The following is a 20,905-nucleotide window of genomic DNA, read 5'->3' on the forward strand; positions in this document are numbered from 1 at the left end:
TTTTTTTTTTTTTTTTTTTTTTTTTTTTTAAGTATGGATTTTGGGCTCGAGTTGTGTATCATGCCTTCGAGTATAGAAAAATAATTTGTAAGATGTTATATTATATTTTATAAAATATTACATGATAAGATCATTAAGTAATAAATCAATTATCAATGACAAAAATATTGCGTAGAAGTACTTTTGCTAGCATCAAATGAAGAGAGAATGAGCATGTGTGATTGAAAAGGGGTTTGTGCAACTAAGACATAATAAATAAAGAGAAGTTCAGTTATGTCTGTACCCTACAATCTACTGCACTATGGTCGAGTATGAATCTCATATGTTTGAACAGATGAATATCGTTGAATCTGCGCTGCAATACGAGAGATCAAACCACAAGAGGCAAGTGCAAAATCCCCACTGTTTGAATGTATTTCTTTAACATTCATGAGACAATGTTTGATCTTGAAATCTTAATCACATGGCTTCGTGAATTGGATTTGACACAGAAAATGGCACAGAAACATATTAAAAAAACCATGAACTTCCCTAAAAGAGATGAGCAAAAGGAAGAAGCAACAAAAGGAAGAAGCTAGCTTTTACTATGTACTGTCATCTATAGACGGGTTGTTTTTTTTAATGTAAATTCTACATCACAACTCGAAACCCCACACACTGAAAATAATCTTGCATCGCCATGCCCTCTTCAAATCTTTCTGATTGTACTTGATTCAGTCTCATCAGTAGTGGTACATACCCTCTCTTCCATGAATTTCATCATTCAACAAAAAGTTGATGCTGGTCAGTACTGGCTTAACTTCCTCAAGATCATTGTACACTTCACTGTTCTCCAAAATCTCACTTCCCTTTTGATCAAGATCACTAATTAATGCACTGATAATTTGACCTTGATCATACTGATCAAGCATGAAATTTGGGTTTTGGCCTTCTCCCAACCCAGCATTTGAGATGAATCCCGGATGTTGAAGACAACCCATCTGTTGTTGGAAATGATCTTTAGCATTACTGATCTTGACGCAATTTCCCACGGATGAAGAACACTGGAAATCAACAAAACCCCCTTGGCTTTGTTGATTAGTATTAAAGGAATACTGGCTTGTACAAGGCAAGGGAACATCAATGCTGTAATTATTTTGTGGGGCTGGGATGGGTACAGTGTTTCCGAGAGATTTAAAAACCTGAGTACTGTAAACTGAGGTGTAATCTAACAAATGAGACAGATTACGCAGAGATTGAGACTGAGGAATCAAATCTTGAAGGGTTCCTGAAAATGGTGACGATTTTGATGGAACAATTCCCATCATCAGTTTCTTCTTTAGCTTGGTGTTCCAGTAATTCTTGATATCATTATCGGTTCTCCCCGGTAATTGCGCCGCTATGACTGACCACCTTGTTACAATAAAAAATGGTTCCTTAAGCACCAGTATTGTTTAAATCTGAACTTGGACATGCATGCATAATGTTGTACAAATACATCACATTTATAATTTCAAGTTTTCCCAGTTTCCATTTTGCTCTAATTATATATGATCCAAGATGGAATAATGTCGGTTTCTGGGATTTCATTCACGGCCGTTTTATTCAAAGCTTAACAGAATTAATATTAATGTGCTGGTTTGAACTTTACCTGCTTCCAATGGAAGCATAAAGAGTGCAGATTATTCTATCTTCCTCATCAGAAAATTCACCATGTTTGATATTAGGCCTCAAATAGTTCAGCCACCTCAATCTACAGCTCTTCCCACATCTCTTCAGACCTGATTCAACATCAAAATCAAAATTAATAAACACAAGTACAAGACACACACACACACACACACACACACGAAGACGTACATAGTTGATTAATTCAGGTTTATAATCGAAGTTAAATTTCTAATATATTACCAGCTTTTTGAGGAAGAGAAATCCAATTCCCACCAGTGCCAGATTTTTCAATGAAATCTTTGAGTTTTGCATCTTCTTCAGGCGACCATGGCCCCTTCTTCACATTTGCTTTGTCACAGCAAGGAGCTCTTCCCATGATTTCTCTGTCTAAATTTGTTGACTACTGTAGTTTCATGTGCATTGCAGATTTGCAGTGATGGTGTTTCAGTATCTTCTCTTTATATTGACTTTCGAGATTTATGTTGATCAAGAAACACTAAAATGTAATACCTAGCTATTTAGTGTATTTCTTGAGGATGTACTTCGTGTTCAAGTCAATGAGACATATATATATCTTTTATTCGTATAGGTTTCAAGTTTCATCAAAATTTAAATTTTAATATTAATATATATATATGCATAGTGGACATGGTCATGTATTGATAAAAAAAAAATATAAAACACTTGACTGTGCTGTGAGTTCCATAATTAATTGAGACGAGCAACTTTTAACATGAAAGAACCAAAACATCAAAAGTTGAAGCTGTAAAAATTGGCTGACACCAACAAATTTACTTCAAAAGATGTCATTAATTTTCTTGTTTTGTATTTCTTCCAAATGCGTTTGCATGCCGACGACCATGTCTATGTTTAGTGGCGAAGCTAGAAATATGACTCTGTCCGGTCTAGAATTTTAAAATTTAAAATCTTTTAATATTTTAAATTTATCTACTCAGGCTAATATCATATTATTCCAAAATTATACAAAATTTACATATAAATTTTTTTTAAAAAAAATTGAGCCGCTAAAGCCCGGGTGTAGGTGCATGTAGCTCCGCCCGTGCGGTCCGGTCGAACCGTCGAGATGAATTCATTAATTAAGGAAAAATATGTCATCGCCCCGAAGTACTCTTATTTAAGTCCCTTCATTCACATAAACCCGAAGTACTGTTATTTAAGTCTCCTTCATTCACATAAACTCGAAGTACTCTTATTTAACAATGTTTTAGCTTATTGTTTGTGTCAATGTCCAAGCTAAGCTAATTAATTTTATTAATGGTCGCAAATATATATAGATATATATTCTTAATATTTCTGTCTTTTATCGCGTGACACCGAATCTTTGCTTAAATAAAAGCCAAGGCGTAAAGGGTATCTTTGAAAATAATTATTATTGTGGATCATATCATATGATTGCATTTAATATTAAGGAAAAGGAGACAAATGTCTTTATCCATTTACTTTGGAAGGCTAAGACGAGGACTTCTGTTTTGCTCAATTAATACTGGTTGGTAAACTATGGTTGAAATTATTTTATTTCTATAGACCAAAATGGTTTAATTATTTTATTGGTGAGTTCATTAACCAACTTCACAAAGTCAAATTTATCATATTTGGAAATATATTTTTTTGGGATTTTTTTTTTCTTGACCCTTTTTTTCATACGAACAATTTTTTTCCCTAGATGCGCTATTTTATTTTATTATGTAATATAAGAGACTATATTTTTGAACAATTTTTTTGTTTTGTTTTTGAGATATAATTATAGAAAAGGGGTTATGAATTTGAAAAGTCTATATTTTCATTTTTAACTTGTTTATTTGAACCAATGTTTATAAAAAGAAAATGGAGTATTTAGAACCATTTATTCAAATACTTTTATTCAAATTTAATATTATTTTCTTCTCAATCCACCTAACTTCATCCTCCTCGATTTTATTTAAGAAATTCGGCCGGCATTGTTGATAAATTTGTAAAAACAAAAAATTTGAAAATTATGTATGTATATTACATGTAATAATTAATTTCAATCATCAACTAGCATAATTATTGCAACACCCGTTCAAAAATTTTTTTTTTACACCTCATGCATACATTATATGTAACTATATAATTGCTTACTAATTAATTTTTGTAGAAAATAATGTTTTATTTCAAAACAATCGAAAGTTGCTGCTAAAGTATGCAACACTTGTGCACTGTCATAATATTTTAATATGTGATATAAAAAATTATGACAATGTTGACAGTTGACACACACATTTTAAAATTATTTGAATTAATTATTTAATAATTCAATCAGAAATTTATTGAGACTTGTAAACAAATAAGTATCATTATCACACCACACACACACACATATATATATATATGAGTAGGTTTCTTCTGAGACGGTCTCACGAATCTTTATCTGTTAGACGGGTCAACCCTACCGATATTCACAATAAAAAGTAATACTCTTAACATAAAAAGTAATATTTTTTCATGGATGACCCAAATAAGAGATCCGTATCACAAAATACGACCCGTGAGATCGTCTCACACAAGTTTTTGTCTATATGTATATGTGTGTGTGTGTGTGTGTGTGTGTGTGTATATATGTGTGTGTGTATATATGTGTGTGTGTGTGTAGTTTTAATATGGTGGTTAGTACTTATATGAGCACCGGTCGATGTGACGTTCATTTATTGAATGTATAAGATATTACATCAGTCCATGTTTATATAGATGTTCATGATAATTGGACCATCGTAAGTAACGAAGCAAATATTACTTATATTAGGATAAGATGGGCGAATTTCTTCATAATTCATGATATTTGGATTGTACTGCCTTGTTCGTTATTTATTAATTGAATTGTAAGGTTCGAACTTTTGAGTTTTGTTCTAATATTATACAAAAATTCTTCTGAAACGATCTCGCGGATCAATTTTGTTGGTCGAATATCTTATTTGGGACATTCATGATAAAATATTACTTTTTATGCTAAAATTATTACTTTTTATTGTGAATATCGGTAGGTTGACCTGTCTCACAGATAAAGATTCGTGAGACTGTCTCATAAGAGACCTACTCCTAATATCATGTGGACATATGTACATAAATTCGAGTTAATTACATGTACATTTAAGATGTTTGTTTTTCAGAAAATTTATAACATGTTTATGTATAAAAAAATATTAGACGGAATAATAAAATTGAGGCAAAAGTTTGTCGAGTTTTTCCCCCCTTGAACCGTTACTTATTATTATTATTATTATTATTTTAAAAAAATGTCAAATTGTTATTCAATGCGTAATTTTTATCCAATATATTACAAAATAAATAAATAAAAATTTCCAGCTTTTGGCTGTACTATTGATTATTTATTGGGATTTTAATTTAAAATTGGAAATCTGTGGTATTCGAATAATATTTAAATGAATCACATCAACATCAATCCATTTCAAAAGATGGGTTAGTCAGATCTGGTTGGTGGGTTACTGGTTTGCTTTTGAAATTCATGCTCTTAAATTTGGTCAACGGGTCGACTTGGCCCAAATTCAGTTTTGTCCAATTGAATTGAGGCCAAGCCCATCAAAAAAGTTTCGAATTTGATGGGCTCCCAGATTCTTTGTTGTTCGAATAAAACTTTGAAAGTTGAAGCGGACTTAAGTTACGGGCTTACTTAGATTTGGGACTTCGAAACCAATATTAACAAATTTCGTCCAAATTTAAGAAAAATTACAGTTGAAGTTTTTTCACGAAATTTTATTCAAATGCAATCACATAACATCAAAATCCAGAAACAGACATGATTTCTTGATTTGAAGAACTTTTTTTGGTGGACAGTCGACTGTCGTCTGCTTGGGTCGACGAGTGATACCGGGAGTGTTATTTTTTCTTGTGGAATTATAGTTCAAGAAAAACAAGAGCCCTTCAGAAACTACTCGTGATCATGAAACCAGCTGGTGATTTTGAAAATCAAAGAACATTCGCAGGACAATCTGTTTTATCAAAACATGTTTTGATCATCCTCAGCATCACAATCTGTTTTCAAGAATCAAAATCTTCAGTTTCAAAATTTGTGTCCTCCCACCCGACACTCCCACCGATTCCAGTTCTTCCTATCCCAACCTCACGCCAGATCTCATGGCAGCTCTCAGAAATGGCGATGTTCTTCCACTTTGGACCCAACACTTTCACAGATTCGGAGTGGGGAACGGGTCACGCTGACCCTTCAGTTTTCAACCCTACTGCCTTCAATGCTACTCAGTGGGTTGCTGTAGCCAAAGACTCTGGCTTTTCGAGGGTTATCCTCACTGTAAAGCACCATGATGGGTTCTGCCTTTGGCCCTCTGAATATACGGATTATTCTCTGAAGTCTAGTTCTTGGAAGAATGGGACAGGGGATGTGGTGAAAGAGCTTGCTGACGCTGCAACAGTCGCTGGTTTAGAATTGGGGCTTTATCTTTCTCCTTGGGATAGACATGAACCTTGTTATGGAAAGACTCTCGAGTACAATGAGTATTACATGGGGCAGATGACTGAGCTGCTCACTTGGTATTCCAAAGTAGAATCGCTTTGTTGTTCTCTCTATTTCATTTTTAATGGGTTTTGTTTGGTTTTGGAGTATGTTTGAATCTTGTTGTTTATAATGCTGAACCAAGGTTATGCATTGTGTTCTATGAATAAATCATCGAATGGTTTAATGTATTCACTTAAAATGGAGCAGGTATGGTGACGTAAAAGAAATTTGGTTGGATGGCGCAAAGGGTGAGGGAGAGAAGGACATGGAGTACTTTTTCGATAACTGGTTTAGTCTTATTCATCAGCTTCAGCCTGAGGCAATCATATTCTCTGACGATGGCCCGGATTCGAGGTGGATCGGGGATGAGGCTGGTGCTGCGAGGACTACTTGCTGGTCTCTTTTTAATCGCAGTGCCATAAAGATCGGCCAAGCTGGTATCGAGGAGTGAGTATGCTTCAAGTCAATATTGCTTTCCTTGTTTGGAAAACTTTGTTCCTCAGTATCAGTTATTTTTCGACTCTCAGTTATTTGGGAGAGGGAGATCCACAAGGCCCTGACTGGGTACCTGCAGAGTGTGATGTCTCGATACGAGCTGGATGGTTTTGGCATGCATCACAAGCTCCAAAATCGGCACTCACTCTTCTAGATATCTATTATACATCAGTGGGCAGAAACTGTCTCTTCTTACTGAATGTACCCCCAAATTCTTCAGGCCTTATATCCCCAGAAGACATTCAAGTCCTCCAAGACTTTACAGAGATTCGGAACTCCATATTCTCACATAATCTTGCAAAAAGTTCTCTGGTTCGGGCTAGCAACACAAGAGGTGGTGTGAAATGTTCTACATATGGTGCTCAGCGTGTTCTTGAAGATGGAATTTTTTCATACTGGGCTCCAGATAAAGCACAATCAGACTGGGCGTTGTTCTTTGATTTTGAAGAAGATGTGACTTTTAATGTCTTGCTAATCCAAGAACCAATACATATGGGCCAAAGAGTGATGGAATTTCATTTTAATTTCATGAACGAAGAAGGAGAATGGGAGGAGGTCACAAGGGGCACGACTGTGGGATACAAAAGATTGTTATTGTTCCCAAGTGTCACATGCAGTCACTTGAAGCTTGAAATTATTAGATCTCGGGGAGATCCATTGATATCTTATGTAGGTTTATATGTCGATCCGTTTTCAGTTCTTGGGTATTCGTCCTTGCTTAGCTCTAGATCACGGTTCAACGGTAGTGCAAGTCTTTAGGGAAACAATGCACATGAAAATTCCAATGATCTCTTGTTTTCTTTTTCTTGATGTATTTTGGAGCAACGTGTACGAGTTTTAAACCATTTGGTATTGAATATAATTTGAAATATGCTTTTCTCACATATGCAGACATTGGAGTAAATTTTCAATACATCAAAGCAATTTTCATGGAGTGGGTTTCGCCTCAAGGCATAAACATCACATGAAACTGCCTTGTGCGTAATTTACGAAGTCTTTACATATCTAAGAAGGCGAGCAGCCATAGCCCCATATCTTCTAGCTTCCCAGTCGCTAAACTTCTTATTTTGGATATTTTCAAGGATATCACCTTCCTAGATTCGGTCACTTGAGTCATCAACCTTGTTGACAACAGCACTACAGTCATCATCTTCCTCTGGCCCTAGAGCAATTTCTCCACATTTTCCCTCTTCAACATGATTATCAATTCCTCTGCTCACCCAGTTTGATGCCTTAAGGTTCATTATAAACAGCTGTATACTCGGATGCTGGTACTCACCGTGCATCTACATGGATTACAAAAAGACGATGATTGAGGAGATAAAGTTCAACTCCCACCACACAAAATCTTAACCTATAATATGTTCATTTGGGCTTCAATGTCTCTGACCCTCTCAAAATTGAAAATTTTAAAACTGAGCTACGGCCATGATGTTTAACATTCACATGACCCCATCGGATATAATATATATGTCACTCTTTCACAAGTTCCAAACATTTTCTCATAACTACTGCTTATTTGACATTTGTATATCCAGAAGATAGTTACCTTTGCTTTAGGAACAGGTTTAACTTCAAAATTTGTCTTCCATAAGTCAAGCATACGATCATGGACATTAGTGGAACGCAGTTCATAACCCAACTACAGACCAAGGTTCTGACAAATTAGAACGTCATCACTTTCAGTTCAAACTTCAAAAATACTTTTAAAAGCAATACCAAAATTGTGGTTCTGGGTCCGGATAATAAAAGTAGAGTCTGCAAAAGTGGTTCCAAAAGGTGCTCTGCATATACCTACGTAAACAAATTCAAAGAATTGTCATGTTTGGATGAGTAATACTAGCACTTGATATTACCAATGTCGGTTAAAGGTATAACATTCAATAATATTTTTGTACAATCCCTCCCTACTCACCACCGAGACACTTAAGAAGAGGATAGTTTTAACAGGATAAAATGTTTAGAATTGTACTAACTCACAACATCAGTGCCAATTATGTAGTCAAATGGGGGATCGACGGCCCTTATATGGTCAGCATCACCCCAGTTAAGCTCGGCGACCTCAATGGATCCAAATGAATCTACAAGAAATAAAAACTGTCATGTAAAGAAAAAGGAAAGGGGAGCCAAAAGTGTCCAAAGGTGTATGCCTCTACTTCCAACTAGGTTTTTCCTTTTTTCTTCAAAACTTCGTGTAATATTTTGAAAATTGCACGTTTGGACCTCCCAAAATTCATTGAGGTACCTCAAATCACCCCCCTCATCTTCTCTCGTCGCCTCTATCGAATTCTAATACTTGTCCCCTCCTTCAACCATGCGGAAGTGGTGAAGAACAGAACTAAAATCTATGCAAAACACGTGCACACTCAAAGAGATATACAAAGAGAAAGGACACCTGAATCAGAATTCATTTGTAGGATTCTTGAGGTATTTCGCTCCACATTTCTCATAAGCAAAGGCAAAACTTCAGTTTGGTCAGTTGTAATCAAATCACATCCAAGCAATGCCATACCTGAAGAACCTCGTCATATTAGTCTCTAATCTTGAATGTTCCAAAAACTTTACTCAGATCAAGTTTGGCAATGCAAGAAGCTCACCAAATCCAGCTACTCCACAGCCTGCTCCAAGTTCGATTACACGTTTTCCTTTTAGTTTAGATGGAGAAAACCTTCCCTTTCTACAATTTTTTTCCTTCATAATGAACACAAACAGGTTTTATTAGTTTGATTAAACAAAGACCGACAATTTAACTATCGTTTAACAACTAAATTAATCGTCAGCATTTATGTAATGCAACATAAGAGAGAGAAAAAAAAGTAATAATTAAAATTCTACCTTTTATTATCATCTTAGTCCCTCTGGTCAGAACCGTGGAATTTTTAAAAAAAAAACAGTAATAGGGAAGCGAACACCACCCGAAAAAATTACCAGAAATTTGACCAAGACCATTGATGCGTCCCACACAGTAGTCCCTAAATGCTTGGAGTTGGGATCCTGTCAAATTGCAGCATAATCGTCATTGTGAATGAGGCAATCATGAAGCAGAAGAAACCATTATTTTCCCGGAAAAGTTAGTAAAAAAACTCAGCAAACAAAAGATCAAGGATATATGCTCATCATTACCAATCTAACATTCTATTGGTTTTGGAGCAAAGGATGATTTCTGTCGTACAGTATATATAGCGTAATAATACTTATTATAAAGAACAAAAATAAAAACCAAGGCATTTATTAAGTTTCAAAAGGAAGATAAACCAGAGATTCTCAAAAGATTACAAGAACCACAAATTTCCATATTCTAAGTGCATGCAATAATATTTTTCCCTGTGAAGAAACAACGGATACAACAGCATGTCAAATATGACAATCGATCTGAATGCAATCTAGTCTCAGAATTATTTGACGCCAAATGGCGTGAACAGCAACTATTGACGGTTTATATTAGTTAATCTAAATTAGATTATAGGACGAGAAGGAAACAAAATCATGAACAATCGCACTACCTGTGAGAATTGAAGCTGATGGCCGAGGGCTTCAAATACAACAGCTGATGTGTGAGGAGAATTTAATCTGAGAATAAAAAGGGGAAAAGTTTAGCAGATCCAATAGGGAAATATACTATCATGCGGTGGAACGCTTGGAGTTTCAGATTCATTATCAAGGGATGGCCATATGGAAATGCACAGCTGACCAAAATATGTTGTTTTTTGTTTCAGAACTATTAACGACAACGTAGAGTTCGAACCCAGCAATTTAAAGATAAGAATACGAATCAGTAATAGGAAAGCATAGTGAAAAAATATATATAGCATAGAATCAAACTGTAAGTACGAATCTGAGAAAGTCTTCAAACACGATCAAGATAAGTTTTTTTTTAAGAATAAACTTTATCTGGATCAATAAAGTGTTCAAAGCAAATTACCTGTCCGCCTCCATATGAAAGCTTCGACTCAATCTCTTGCGGCCTCACAATCTCGTCACAACACTGAAAATTCTAAACTAAAAAGGAAAAAGGTGGAACCTTTAGTATCAATCTCTTCCACTCAATAGCAAAAGCAAACTCAAACAGAACACATTTCTTCCCCCAAAAACAGAGACAAAAAACAAGACCCACACACGAAATGACAAAATTCCGCGTGGGTTCTGATGAAATGCCCAAAATAAGAAGGGGAATAAGGAAACACCTATACACTCTTTTAACACAAAAATATAAATTCATACACTTTTGACACCTCGACCCCATAACCGTCCCATCAACCACGGATAATTATTGATTATAATATACAATTATATGGTATAATAAAATTATATTTTACCTTATAATAGACAATGATTTAAATAATATAATTATACCATATAATTGTATATTATAATGAATAATTATCCGCGATTGGTGGGGCGGGTCAAATATGAAAATATTGAAATAAATGTGAAAACTCGACCGAAATGTAAACAACTTGACCCAAATTTGAACAACTCGACCCATGCTCGAACCAAATATGAAAAAATCGACCTAAATAAGAAATTTTGACCCAAATGTGAAAAAACTCGAGTAAAATATAATGTGTATAATTGTTTACATTAATATTCAATCAAACATGACATAATGTAGTGGTAAAGTATTGAGTTGTGTTCACAAACAAATGATTTGAATCTGGATTTGGGTCAAAATATGATATTATTTTTTATTTTATTTTAACAGACATGTGTATAGATCATCTTGCTTTTTAAATCACTCTTTTTGACCAAATTTAAAAAGTCAGACTATGTCCGATTAAAATAAATTGGTGGAGAGTCATATATGTTTTAACGACATGAAAAGAAAGTCAATTGCTCTCTAAATCGAAAAAAGGAGTTATTTTATTATGATTTTTTCCACAAAATAAAAACCTAAATTAATCAAAATAAAAACTTTACTCCAAACTCAAATCAGACATAAAATTACACACAAGCTTTATCCAAAATGTGTAAACTCGACTAAAATATGAAATCATCGGCTCAAATGTGAAAACTCAACTCAAATGTGAAAAACTTGACTTAAATATGAACAATTTGATCCGAATATGAAAAACTCGACCCGAATATGAAAAACTCAACCCATATGTGAAAACTTCGATCCAAATATGAAAAACTCGATTCAAACATGACCCAAATATGGATTTTTTTAATCCATATATAATATTTATATAATTATTTACACAAATATTTGATCAAACATGACACAGTGTAGTGGTAAGATGTTGTGTTGTAAAAACACCTTGGTTCAAATATGAATTGAAATAAATAAGTACCCCTTTAACCAAATAAAAAAAAGGAGATTTTCTTTAATTGAAATAAATTGGTGAGGAATCATATATATATTTTAATGATCCACAAAATGCTCATATACTTTTAACATAAAATATAAATTTCTATAAAATAAATTATCTAATATAATTTTTATTTTAAAAAATGTTTGTGTAGACATTAATTACTGTAAAATCTGTATAAAATAATCGATAAATAAATAATTTATTTTTCAAATAGTATTTTTTTAATCAACGAACATAAAATTAATTACATAAAAAAATCATCGTATTTCAACAATTCTATATCATACTCTTTGAATTAATATATATAAAACAAATTATTGTACATATATATTTATAAAATCGAGTGAGTGATATTCATTTTTTTTTATAAACAACAATAAAATTATATTTTCTTTATTTTGCAATCTTTTTCGCTACACGGTTCATGAAAACCACAAACAATAGAATCATATTTTTGTCAATTGTCCTAGTTATGTTTGTAATTTTAGATAATTATCAATATATGATATTGACGGGACCATGATTTTATAAAAAGATTTTCCAAAAAATTATTATCTTATTAATTTATCGAAATTATTAATTTACCATATTGGTCCAAGTTTGGACAGAGAAAAAATATAATTTTAGATAGATTATCGATTATTAATACATTACTTGATTGTTTATTTATATTAAAATTTATATTCGAACTTTTGTTTTGTTATATTTCATTTTCTCATTAAAATTAGAGTAATTTGTGGGCGAAACCAATAATCATCAGAATAGGAGCATCTTATAAGAAATGCGATGTAGTAAGTGATACAAAGAGCACTATCTCATCTTGCAAACGAAAATTTTTGCACCAATGATTCAGTATATAATGTTGAAAACCAACCGATGGTAAAATTTATCAAACCGAATTTAGCATTTTGCACCAATGATTCAGTATATAATGTTTAAAAATGTTCGGAGCAACAATAAAAATCCATTGTGGTTCCTAATCAATCTTGTAACTTATTTACATATAATGGTGGAAAAAAGAGAGGGCCGTTTCTGCATTTTTTATTTTTGAAGAAATCTTGTTTGCAATTTTGGATCACCACTTGTGTCCAAAGAAGTACATGATAGAAACTAGAGTTTATGATTAAGATCATTCACGCGGAGTAATAAAAAACACCAACTAAATCTGCTATGCTACAGAATTATCAACCCGCTGCCTCGAACAAGAACACAGACGTTAGCGTAGAAAGCATGATTACACGGGCAAAACCAAGAATGTTTTACAATACGTACAATGCAGCTATCAGTTTTATTATACATAAATACCGCTTTGTGAAAGAGGAGGATCGGAGTCGAAAATCAGTATCTCCTGATTAATCACAAACCTCATATTTAATAAGCTTGGCCAATGATTAAGAGATTAAGTTATGATCGAACCCTAGCTAGACGTGCCCTTATTTCTTCAAGCTCTTCCTCGTCATCAACATTTTCCTATTGTTTAAGAGCAGTACAGGACGTGAGACTAGGAAAAAGGAAGAACACAAGAAGGGGGAGGTAGTTCTTCAAACAAAACAGAAAAATTAAAATTTCAGCAAACATTTTCTGAAACAGCAAGTTTCATCCCTCCAAAATTTATGTGGCCCTCAAAACTTACAAATGTCCAAATCCACCCACGGAGGATGTACCATAATAGGAACAAATGAAGCGTACCTCTGCATCTTCACTTGTTGCAGGTTGCTTTAGCTTCTCCTTCCTGACTGCTTCGGGAAGTTGGGCAGCAGTTTCACCAGCAATTGCTGTTAACACCTTGTCAATTTCTTCTTCAGTTTCCTCTTCTATGTCTTCTGAATCCAGTGCATTATCCACTGCGTCATTCATCATCTCTTCTATAACTCCAGCCTGCAGAACATGATAGAACCTTAGTTCTTCAGAGATGAAAGAGATTTTTTCCATTAGGGGTTGGGACCCTATTTTTGAATCTGATGGTGTTACACCATTATCCCATCTTTTCTGCCATCATTGTCGAAAGAAAGTGTAGAATCTAGAATCTTTAGGATAAGAAAACTGGAAATATCATCCTTAAATGAATAAGCTACCATAATAAGTAACACGCTCCCAGAACTTGTCTACAGGCCACAGCACCTCAATTATGACTCAAACTTTGACAAAATACTAACGCATACGCAAAGACCATTATTTTCAACATTATAGACAAACTTTCAGCTGTTCCTCTTTTCCCTTAGTGTCTTTTTGGCAATCCACCAAATTTACCCAGATAAGGTATATATTAAATACCTGCTCAACCAAGCATATAAGATCCGTCTCTTTCAGAAAAAAGAACAAAGAAGAATATTTCTCACTTCCACTTGCCACAAAGCTGAAATTACCTTTGTCATTTCTTTGCTGAATTCTTGCATAGTGACAGCTACCTCTGGAGCCTTCATAAGATTATTGACAAGCTTCATGACTTCAGCACTTTTGGATAAATGCCCAACAGTTCGGGCAATAGCTGAAAAATTATTAAAGAAGATCATGATACAGTGGCAACTAACAAGAACTCGGTTTCCAAAAGTTAAAAAACAAAATGAAAAGATCCAAGAAGACATAAAAGATGCATCTCTCCAAGACTCCAACTCCTAGAAACACTACATTAAATGTCTAATAGAATAATGTAGGTGTGTTTATTCTCAGCTTGTCACAACTTATAACATCCACATATAACAATAATCAACCCACTAGAAAGGAATTTCTATGTTTATCTTATTCAATCCTTTGAATTTATGTAAAATTATATAATGCCCAAGCTGAAAACTTGAATATTAAAACTGAACTCTTAGTTTTGACTCGAACACAAATATATAATTTGTGACAATGTTCATAATTCTCAGATAACAAGAGCCAACAAAGAAACATCGGGTTCTCATCTGGCAGACTATGTACGTTGCAAATAGAAGGTATGATAGATCAAGACCTTGAAGTGATGATAGGAAAACAAATCTCAACAGCAAAAATATAAGCCAGCTTGTTCATTAAGGTAAGAAGATGGCAATGCATTAACACAACAATCTCCATGACGGCCCTGATCATATATCTAGCCAAAAGTTAACACCATCATCCTACATTTTCACAAGGCAGATCAAGGGTATGCTAACAAAAGATGCCCCTATACGTTGGAACACAATCCAACTCCTATATGCATATTTGATCCCCTCCACATATAGCATAACACGTATAATGTCATTAAAAAACACATGACGATATCTAGAATTAAAAGTACAAAACATGTTCCTCCAGGAAATACTTTCTCATCCTTAGCCGTAGCTGAATATAACTAGAAATTTTCTTGCCTTGATCACTAGATCTCACAATAGTTCATATAGCACATATAATGGGCCAATATCATCGAGCTCTTCTTGAAAGATGGTCACAAGGTTACAAGCCTAACCAGTCATCACTTATTCAAAACAATATACAAGTGAAAAATAAAAGGACGATCATACCAACACTTTCTCCAAGATGCATTGATATTGAATTCAACTGGGCCTTGTTTTCATAGAGGCGATTCACAGTTTTCCTAGATCTCACAAGTTCTTTTGCAAGGGCCTGATATAATAAATTATTAATGCAGCACGTCAGGAAAAAAATATTCCGACATTCAGTCTACATTTATGTAGCCCGACTCTAAGAGTTAGCTTCTCTAAAATTTTATGTAGTTCTCAAGATCATACTTTGGCATACAAATAAAAATATATCCCAGGAGGGTGAACCAAACACAAACTCCATGCCATCATCTCTCTACTGCAGACGTCAATCAATTTCCCCAACACCAAGTGACCATCAATAATCACTTTAATCACAAAGAAAAAATTAAATCAGACGTAAAAAAATACCTTAATCATAAAAAAATTAAAACTAAAATACCTTAGCTGAACCCATGTCGTTTCTTTTAGCAGCATCCTTGATGGCTTTCTGCACATTCTTCTCTTCTCTCTGTATGTCTAAACAAACCCATTAATAAAAGCAACAAAAATAACTCGTCAACCCCAAAAATAAAGGAACAAAATACCTAAACAAAATTAAAAACAACGCAACACCTCGAATTTGGCGTTCGATGTTGCGGCACTCTTGCCGTAGGCGACGCTGCCAATCTCTGAGCAATTCCTGCGGATTCGGCTTCGGCTTCAATATCTTCATCATTTTTTCCATTATTTCTGTTCTATCAAATCGATTTCCGGTAAAATAAAGTGTTCCTCTCTCGCTTTCGCGGTCGATCTCTGCTACGTATTAGATTCTCAACTGATGCTCGTAATTATCGGCAAATCAAATGTCCAATAGGGACCAAATCCAGAAAGAGGGATAGAAATTTAGGATACATATTGGAAAAGTATTGACTCGCCAAGGACTAGCGCCTAGCCGGGGTGAGAAAAGTTCTGCGAATACACTACGAATCTGTAATTGGGCTGGCCACTTAAAGATTAACCATTCTTAAGGCCCAAAAGGTAACTTTTTTAAAAAATAAAAATAAAAATAAAAATAAGGTATTATTATTAAACCAGGGAATAATTACATTTAAAATAAGAGTAGGTGAAGGAATAATTCATCCTACTCTTAGCTAAAGTGTGCACAACCTGATTCGCAGTCCTTCACAAGGTTACAATCTTCAATAATAAGACTCAAAGATGAATGATCATGATCAATTTGGTTAAGTGCCATTAAGGCATCAAATTCAATAACGATCTTGGATAAATATAGACTTTTTATCCAAGTGCATCTCTTATTCTCATAGCCTCTGCTGTCGCCGGATTCTGACTTTCATTCATTTTTCCATGGATTGATGCAGTCACTATGCCTTGAAAATCTTAAATTATGCAGTCATATCCTATATGTGGAGGGCATTGCACTTCAAGAAATTTTTTGGAGGCCTTTGCTAACTTCCCTCACCATTCTGTTGAATTGAGTGATGGTTGGGAAAATGATGGTGGTGTGCTGCTTGCCATTGGAAATGGAGATCCAAAACTAATTGATATATCTTTGTTGCAGGAGTACATTTGTCATTCCAGACCACATCATTTCTATTTTGCCAAATATTCCACATAACCATTGCTACAGCATCAATTTCTTTTGCTCTCTATTAGCAACAACAGTATTCCACCACTCTACTGTCGATCTCGTTGCTGCGATAAAACTCCCTACAGATGTAAGACTCCAGAAAGCTCTTACAAAAGGGGCAAGACGCTAGTGCATGAGAATCATCTTCTGGCTCATTGTGGCAAAAGGGGACAAATCTCTGACACATGGACTGTCCTAGCCTGCAGTGCCTTCATAGTAGAAAGACAGGTTGAAAGAGTCCTCGATTCGAACTTTGGCAGGTAAATGAAACTTCCAGAAAAGTTTCCAGTTGATATTGCCCAGATTTGGAACCAACTACCTTGTTTCAATAAAACTTCATATCCACTTTTTACCGTGTAAGATCCCTTCTTCTCATCCACCCACATCCATCTATCCTTCGCACTCATGCATGCCATCATTTGAATTTCTTAATGCATTCACTTTCACTTGGGCCAATTCTGGGGGCAATCTCTTACAATAAATGGATTGCACACAAGACTTCAAGCAGGGGGAGTTATTTCAAGTTATGGCCAAAACTAGAAATAACTCACAAGAAGACCAACTGTCAAGTGGCCGTTGGGATTGTGAACTGCTACAAAAGGCTGAGCCACATACTGTTAACACAGGTTGAATGATTGACAGAAAAATCAAGGAGCGTACAAGTATTCGGAGAAGAGAAAGCACAAGGAGATTGAGGGATCAAAAAGCTCATTGTATATTCTTCAATTCTTGATAAATGCGTTGTAATTCAAAACTTGAGAAGTGATCAATAAAGTGGCTGTTCACCTGTGGATGATGTAGGCAATTCATCGCCGAACCACATAATTCTCCGGTCATGCATTGGTGGACGTCCAATACATAACAATGGATTTGGGTCATGTTCGAAACCTCTCGTGATACCATGCAGTCATATTCAAATATAACTCAACTCAAAAAGCTAGATCAAAGAGAAATGATTGTCAAGTCTATATATGTAACTTCCAAAAACTTAATGTAGTCGACATGAGAATTTAACAATAAAAATGATCGATCTTGATATATACACAAAGTTCTCCCTAGATTTTCACCTCAGTGTCCAGATCCAATCCGCCACCGCGGGGGTTGTACTTCAATTATTTGAAAACCAATAATTTAACTACAAATATAACCAACATAAAAAAATTTCTAAGATTTGAAATATGATAAAAAAAAATTAATTGTAGAAATGGAATTCCACAAAACTACATAAATATTTATTTGGGAAGTAACTGGATCATATACTCGACGAATATATAATTAAAATTCTTAATTAATTATCTTACTGAATAAACCTGTTTATATGATTAATTTTTGTTCCAGGAACTAACAAAAATCTTATTGTGTGGATATAGTTTTTTTTTTTTTTTAAATATATATAAATCATCAAAGAGTGAGATGATTCGATCTTTCTGATATTGATATGCAGATATATCCAATCAGTAAACAATAACTGGAATCGTCACTATCAGAATAATTGATTCGATATCTACCAAGCACACGAACACTTTGAATATAAAATTTCATAATCAACTGGTACTCGTAGGCACAGTCGTACCTTTTATGAGGCCAACAAAGCGGTTGTCTCAGGACCCGGCCTAATAAAGGGCCCAAATTTATATATATAAATAAAGTTTACGGTCCCCTATTTCTTTTAAGTCTGAAGGTAAGTAATTTTCTTCATTAATTATGTTTTATTTCAATTTCACACATTTATATTTATATTTGTAGATTATTCTATTAAAATATCCTTACTGAAAATGAAATTTACTTGTGATATAGGCACTATAATGTGCTCAGAGATCATGTTAATTCAATATATAACTAAGCACAGATCGTATGGTTTAAATTTTTAAATGAGTTATAATTGAATTATGAGTTTTATATAAATTTTATGCGCGACTTTTGTAGTTTCTACAATTATAGAGACTAAAAGTGTAATTTCTACGATAATTATCTTCGATGAACAATGTCGCAAGATAGACTAAATAGGCTAACTATGTTGTCGATTGAGAAAGAAATGATCTTACAATTGGATTACACAAATTTGATAAATATTTTCGTCTCTAAAAAGTGGACGAGTAATATTTATGTAGTTATTTTAAATATTTATTGAGTTGTTATTGATGTAATATATTGATTTTGATATTTTTATTATTATATTTGTTATTTGAAAATTGAATTTTATATTTATTACTGGAACAAGAGGGACCATTTTTCATTTTTCGTTTCAGGCCTCATTCAACACAGATACGGCTCTGTCCGTAGGAACCTTTTTTCCTTCCTGCATAAATTTTAAAAAGTAATTTTTCTTAATTAAAATTATTAAAATGATTTATGGGGAAAAATTATATATATTGTACAATTAAAACATTATAGCTTGTAGTAATAATCAAAATATACATTTTTAAACTGAACATCAGTCCAAATAATACGTTTTAACCTTTATATATAAAAAGATAATTATTATTCCCAACAACATAATTATTCAATAATTGTGTAAAGTTGCAATATTACAGAGTGAAAAGTGTGATTTTGATTGGTATACTAATCATATGATTGAAATCTTTTCGTTTCATGGCAAAACACAATCACTAGTGATAAAGATAACTTTATTTTTTTAAAAGCAAATGATATATAGTCCGATCACCACATTTTGATTGTTATGTGGACCGGGATGGTATTGTCCTTCTCTTTACGAGTTATCGTTCGATGATCATCCTTCACCCTTTCAAAATAAAATTTTGAGCAACTATTTTTTTAATAATTGATGGTAATAATGTAATTTTAATTTGTCGAACTAGAATCGAGACGATCGTGAGATGATGCATGGCCCTTCACCTTTTTTATTGAATTATTTGTGCACACCTCTTCTCTTAAATTAATGTCGGCGTATTAAATAGAACCATTTTTTGTGTAACACTCCACTATAATATTATTATAGTGCACGAATATTATTTTATTTAATTCCCTAAAAACCAATCACCAAATCATATAATACCAAGTTAGAAGAGTGAATAATGCTATTCTCAGGTCGAGCAATATTCCGGCATCATGTCAAACTCCAGTGCTAATGCGTTGACTTTTTGGGTTTACCTAAGCATACAAAAAGTTGTGGCTGCGAGTTTCCAAAGTTTAAAAAAAATTAAAATGGGGCATCATGTGAAATTATGTTTAATTTAAAGATTTTATTAAATTTGTTCTCTTCTGGTTCCGGATATAAAAATATTAGCATACTATGTGTTCATTTTATGATTAACGTAACGTGTATATATTTTATAACTAGACGGATACATTGGATGTGATTATATATAATATATATGATCCGTGAAATGAAACTATATATTCAGGCTAAGCATGTGATGAATTTATGTAATGAAAAGATAATGACTTTTCATTCTACATTTATGACTTTGCATTGAAAGTTTTTGTAACTTATTTAAAGTTTGCGAATAGAATAGTACATACATATATATATATATATAGGGTTTTTGTATATATATTTATTTGTACTCCAAAATATAGAAAAATAAACATATTTCGGTACTGCAAAATGAGACAAATTAGGATAAAGGAAATATATATATATATTCGAATTTAATTTATAGTACTTTATAAAATATATGCGACATCAAGCACCAAACTTTTAGATTAAATTTCTAGTTTGGACCAACATGCAATTCTAAATATTTTATAATTTAAGGGAAATAATAGTTATTTACGTACGAAGTAGTTCCTTTATCAGTATTGGTGTTGGTCCTCACAGTCTTGTTATTTATACCATTTACAATAGTACCACGCAATACAATTCCATGACACAATCTCCTTACCTATATAT

The 20,905-nt window shown here is 33.6% G+C and overlaps 4 protein-coding genes across 4 annotated transcripts; 1 reads left to right on the plus strand and 3 right to left on the minus strand.

The window, feature by feature from the left end:
• Positions 1-372: 372 nt before the first annotated feature.
• Positions 373-2,166, minus strand: LOC140957787 (myb-related protein 308-like). Its single transcript, XM_073415180.1, has 3 exons — positions 1,891-2,166; positions 1,631-1,760; positions 373-1,392 (listed from the first exon to the last, which is right to left on the minus strand). Exons 1-3 carry the CDS (start codon positions 2,024-2,026, stop codon positions 723-725), a joined length of 936 nt encoding a protein of 311 aa, XP_073271281.1. The 5' UTR covers positions 2,027-2,166; the 3' UTR covers positions 373-722.
• Positions 2,167-5,390: 3,224 nt separating this feature from the next.
• Positions 5,391-7,523, plus strand: LOC140957524 (alpha-L-fucosidase 1). Its single transcript, XM_073414833.1, has 3 exons — positions 5,391-6,192; positions 6,365-6,604; positions 6,685-7,523. Exons 1-3 carry the CDS (start codon positions 5,588-5,590, stop codon positions 7,409-7,411), a joined length of 1,572 nt encoding a protein of 523 aa, XP_073270934.1. The 5' UTR covers positions 5,391-5,587; the 3' UTR covers positions 7,412-7,523.
• LOC140957526 (uncharacterized) lies at positions 7,512-10,825 on the minus strand. The gene is made up of 9 exons (XM_073414835.1): positions 10,575-10,825; positions 10,156-10,222; positions 9,581-9,646; positions 9,250-9,343; positions 9,048-9,164; positions 8,633-8,733; positions 8,372-8,446; positions 8,202-8,294; positions 7,512-7,938 (listed from the first exon to the last, which is right to left on the minus strand). Exons 1-9 carry the CDS (start codon positions 10,586-10,588, stop codon positions 7,747-7,749), a joined length of 819 nt encoding a protein of 272 aa, XP_073270936.1. The 5' UTR covers positions 10,589-10,825; the 3' UTR covers positions 7,512-7,746.
• A 2,240-nt stretch (positions 10,826-13,065) lies between these two features.
• On the minus strand, positions 13,066-16,356 carry LOC140957527 (vacuolar protein sorting-associated protein 24 homolog 1-like). The gene is made up of 6 exons (XM_073414836.1): positions 16,038-16,356; positions 15,865-15,941; positions 15,444-15,546; positions 14,331-14,452; positions 13,654-13,842; positions 13,066-13,434 (listed from the first exon to the last, which is right to left on the minus strand). Exons 1-6 carry the CDS (start codon positions 16,147-16,149, stop codon positions 13,369-13,371), a joined length of 669 nt encoding a protein of 222 aa, XP_073270937.1. The 5' UTR covers positions 16,150-16,356; the 3' UTR covers positions 13,066-13,368.
• Between the last annotated feature and the right edge of the window lie 4,549 nt (positions 16,357-20,905).

The sequence above is a fragment of the Primulina huaijiensis genome, chromosome 14 (genome assembly GCF_012295235.1).
Source record: "Primulina huaijiensis isolate GDHJ02 chromosome 14, ASM1229523v2, whole genome shotgun sequence".
NCBI classification, from domain to species: Eukaryota; Viridiplantae; Streptophyta; class Magnoliopsida; order Lamiales; family Gesneriaceae; genus Primulina; species Primulina huaijiensis.

What these genes read in the sequence shown, in the direction of transcription:
- LOC140957787 (XM_073415180.1), bottom strand. Translation starts at nt 2,026, where the DNA reads ATGGGAAGAGCTCCTTGCTGTGACAAAGCAAATGTGAAGAAGGGGCCA. An exon ending in TTCTCTTCCTCAAAAAGCTG is followed by an intron (nt 1,761 to 1,890) that starts GTAATATATTAG and finishes ATGTTGAATCAG; the next exon opens with GTCTGAAGAGATGTGGGAAG. An exon ending in TATGCTTCCATTGGAAGCAG is followed by an intron (nt 1,393 to 1,630) that starts GTAAAGTTCAAA and finishes TATTGTAACAAG; the next exon opens with GTGGTCAGTCATAGCGGCGC.
- LOC140957526 (XM_073414835.1), bottom strand. An exon ending in ATCAGCTTCAATTCTCACAG is followed by an intron (nt 9,647 to 10,155) that starts GTAGTGCGATTG and finishes GCAATTTGACAG; the next exon opens with GATCCCAACTCCAAGCATTT. An exon ending in AACCTGTTCCTAAAGCAAAG is followed by an intron (nt 7,939 to 8,201) that starts GTAACTATCTTC and finishes TAATCCATGTAG; the next exon opens with ATGCACGGTGAGTACCAGCA.
- LOC140957524 (XM_073414833.1), top strand. Translation starts at nt 5,588, where the DNA reads ATGAAACCAGCTGGTGATTTTGAAAATCAAAGAACATTCGCAGGACAA. An exon ending in ATGACTGAGCTGCTCACTTG is followed by an intron (nt 6,193 to 6,364) that starts GTATTCCAAAGT and finishes AAAATGGAGCAG; the next exon opens with GTATGGTGACGTAAAAGAAA. An exon ending in GGCCAAGCTGGTATCGAGGA is followed by an intron (nt 6,605 to 6,684) that starts GTGAGTATGCTT and finishes TTCGACTCTCAG; the next exon opens with TTATTTGGGAGAGGGAGATC.
- LOC140957527 (XM_073414836.1), bottom strand. Translation starts at nt 16,149, where the DNA reads ATGGAAAAAATGATGAAGATATTGAAGCCGAAGCCGAATCCGCAGGAA. An exon ending in CATCGAACGCCAAATTCGAG is followed by an intron (nt 15,942 to 16,037) that starts GTGTTGCGTTGT and finishes GGGTTTGTTTAG; the next exon opens with ACATACAGAGAGAAGAGAAG. An exon ending in TCAGCAAAGAAATGACAAAG is followed by an intron (nt 13,843 to 14,330) that starts GTAATTTCAGCT and finishes CATGTTCTGCAG; the next exon opens with GCTGGAGTTATAGAAGAGAT.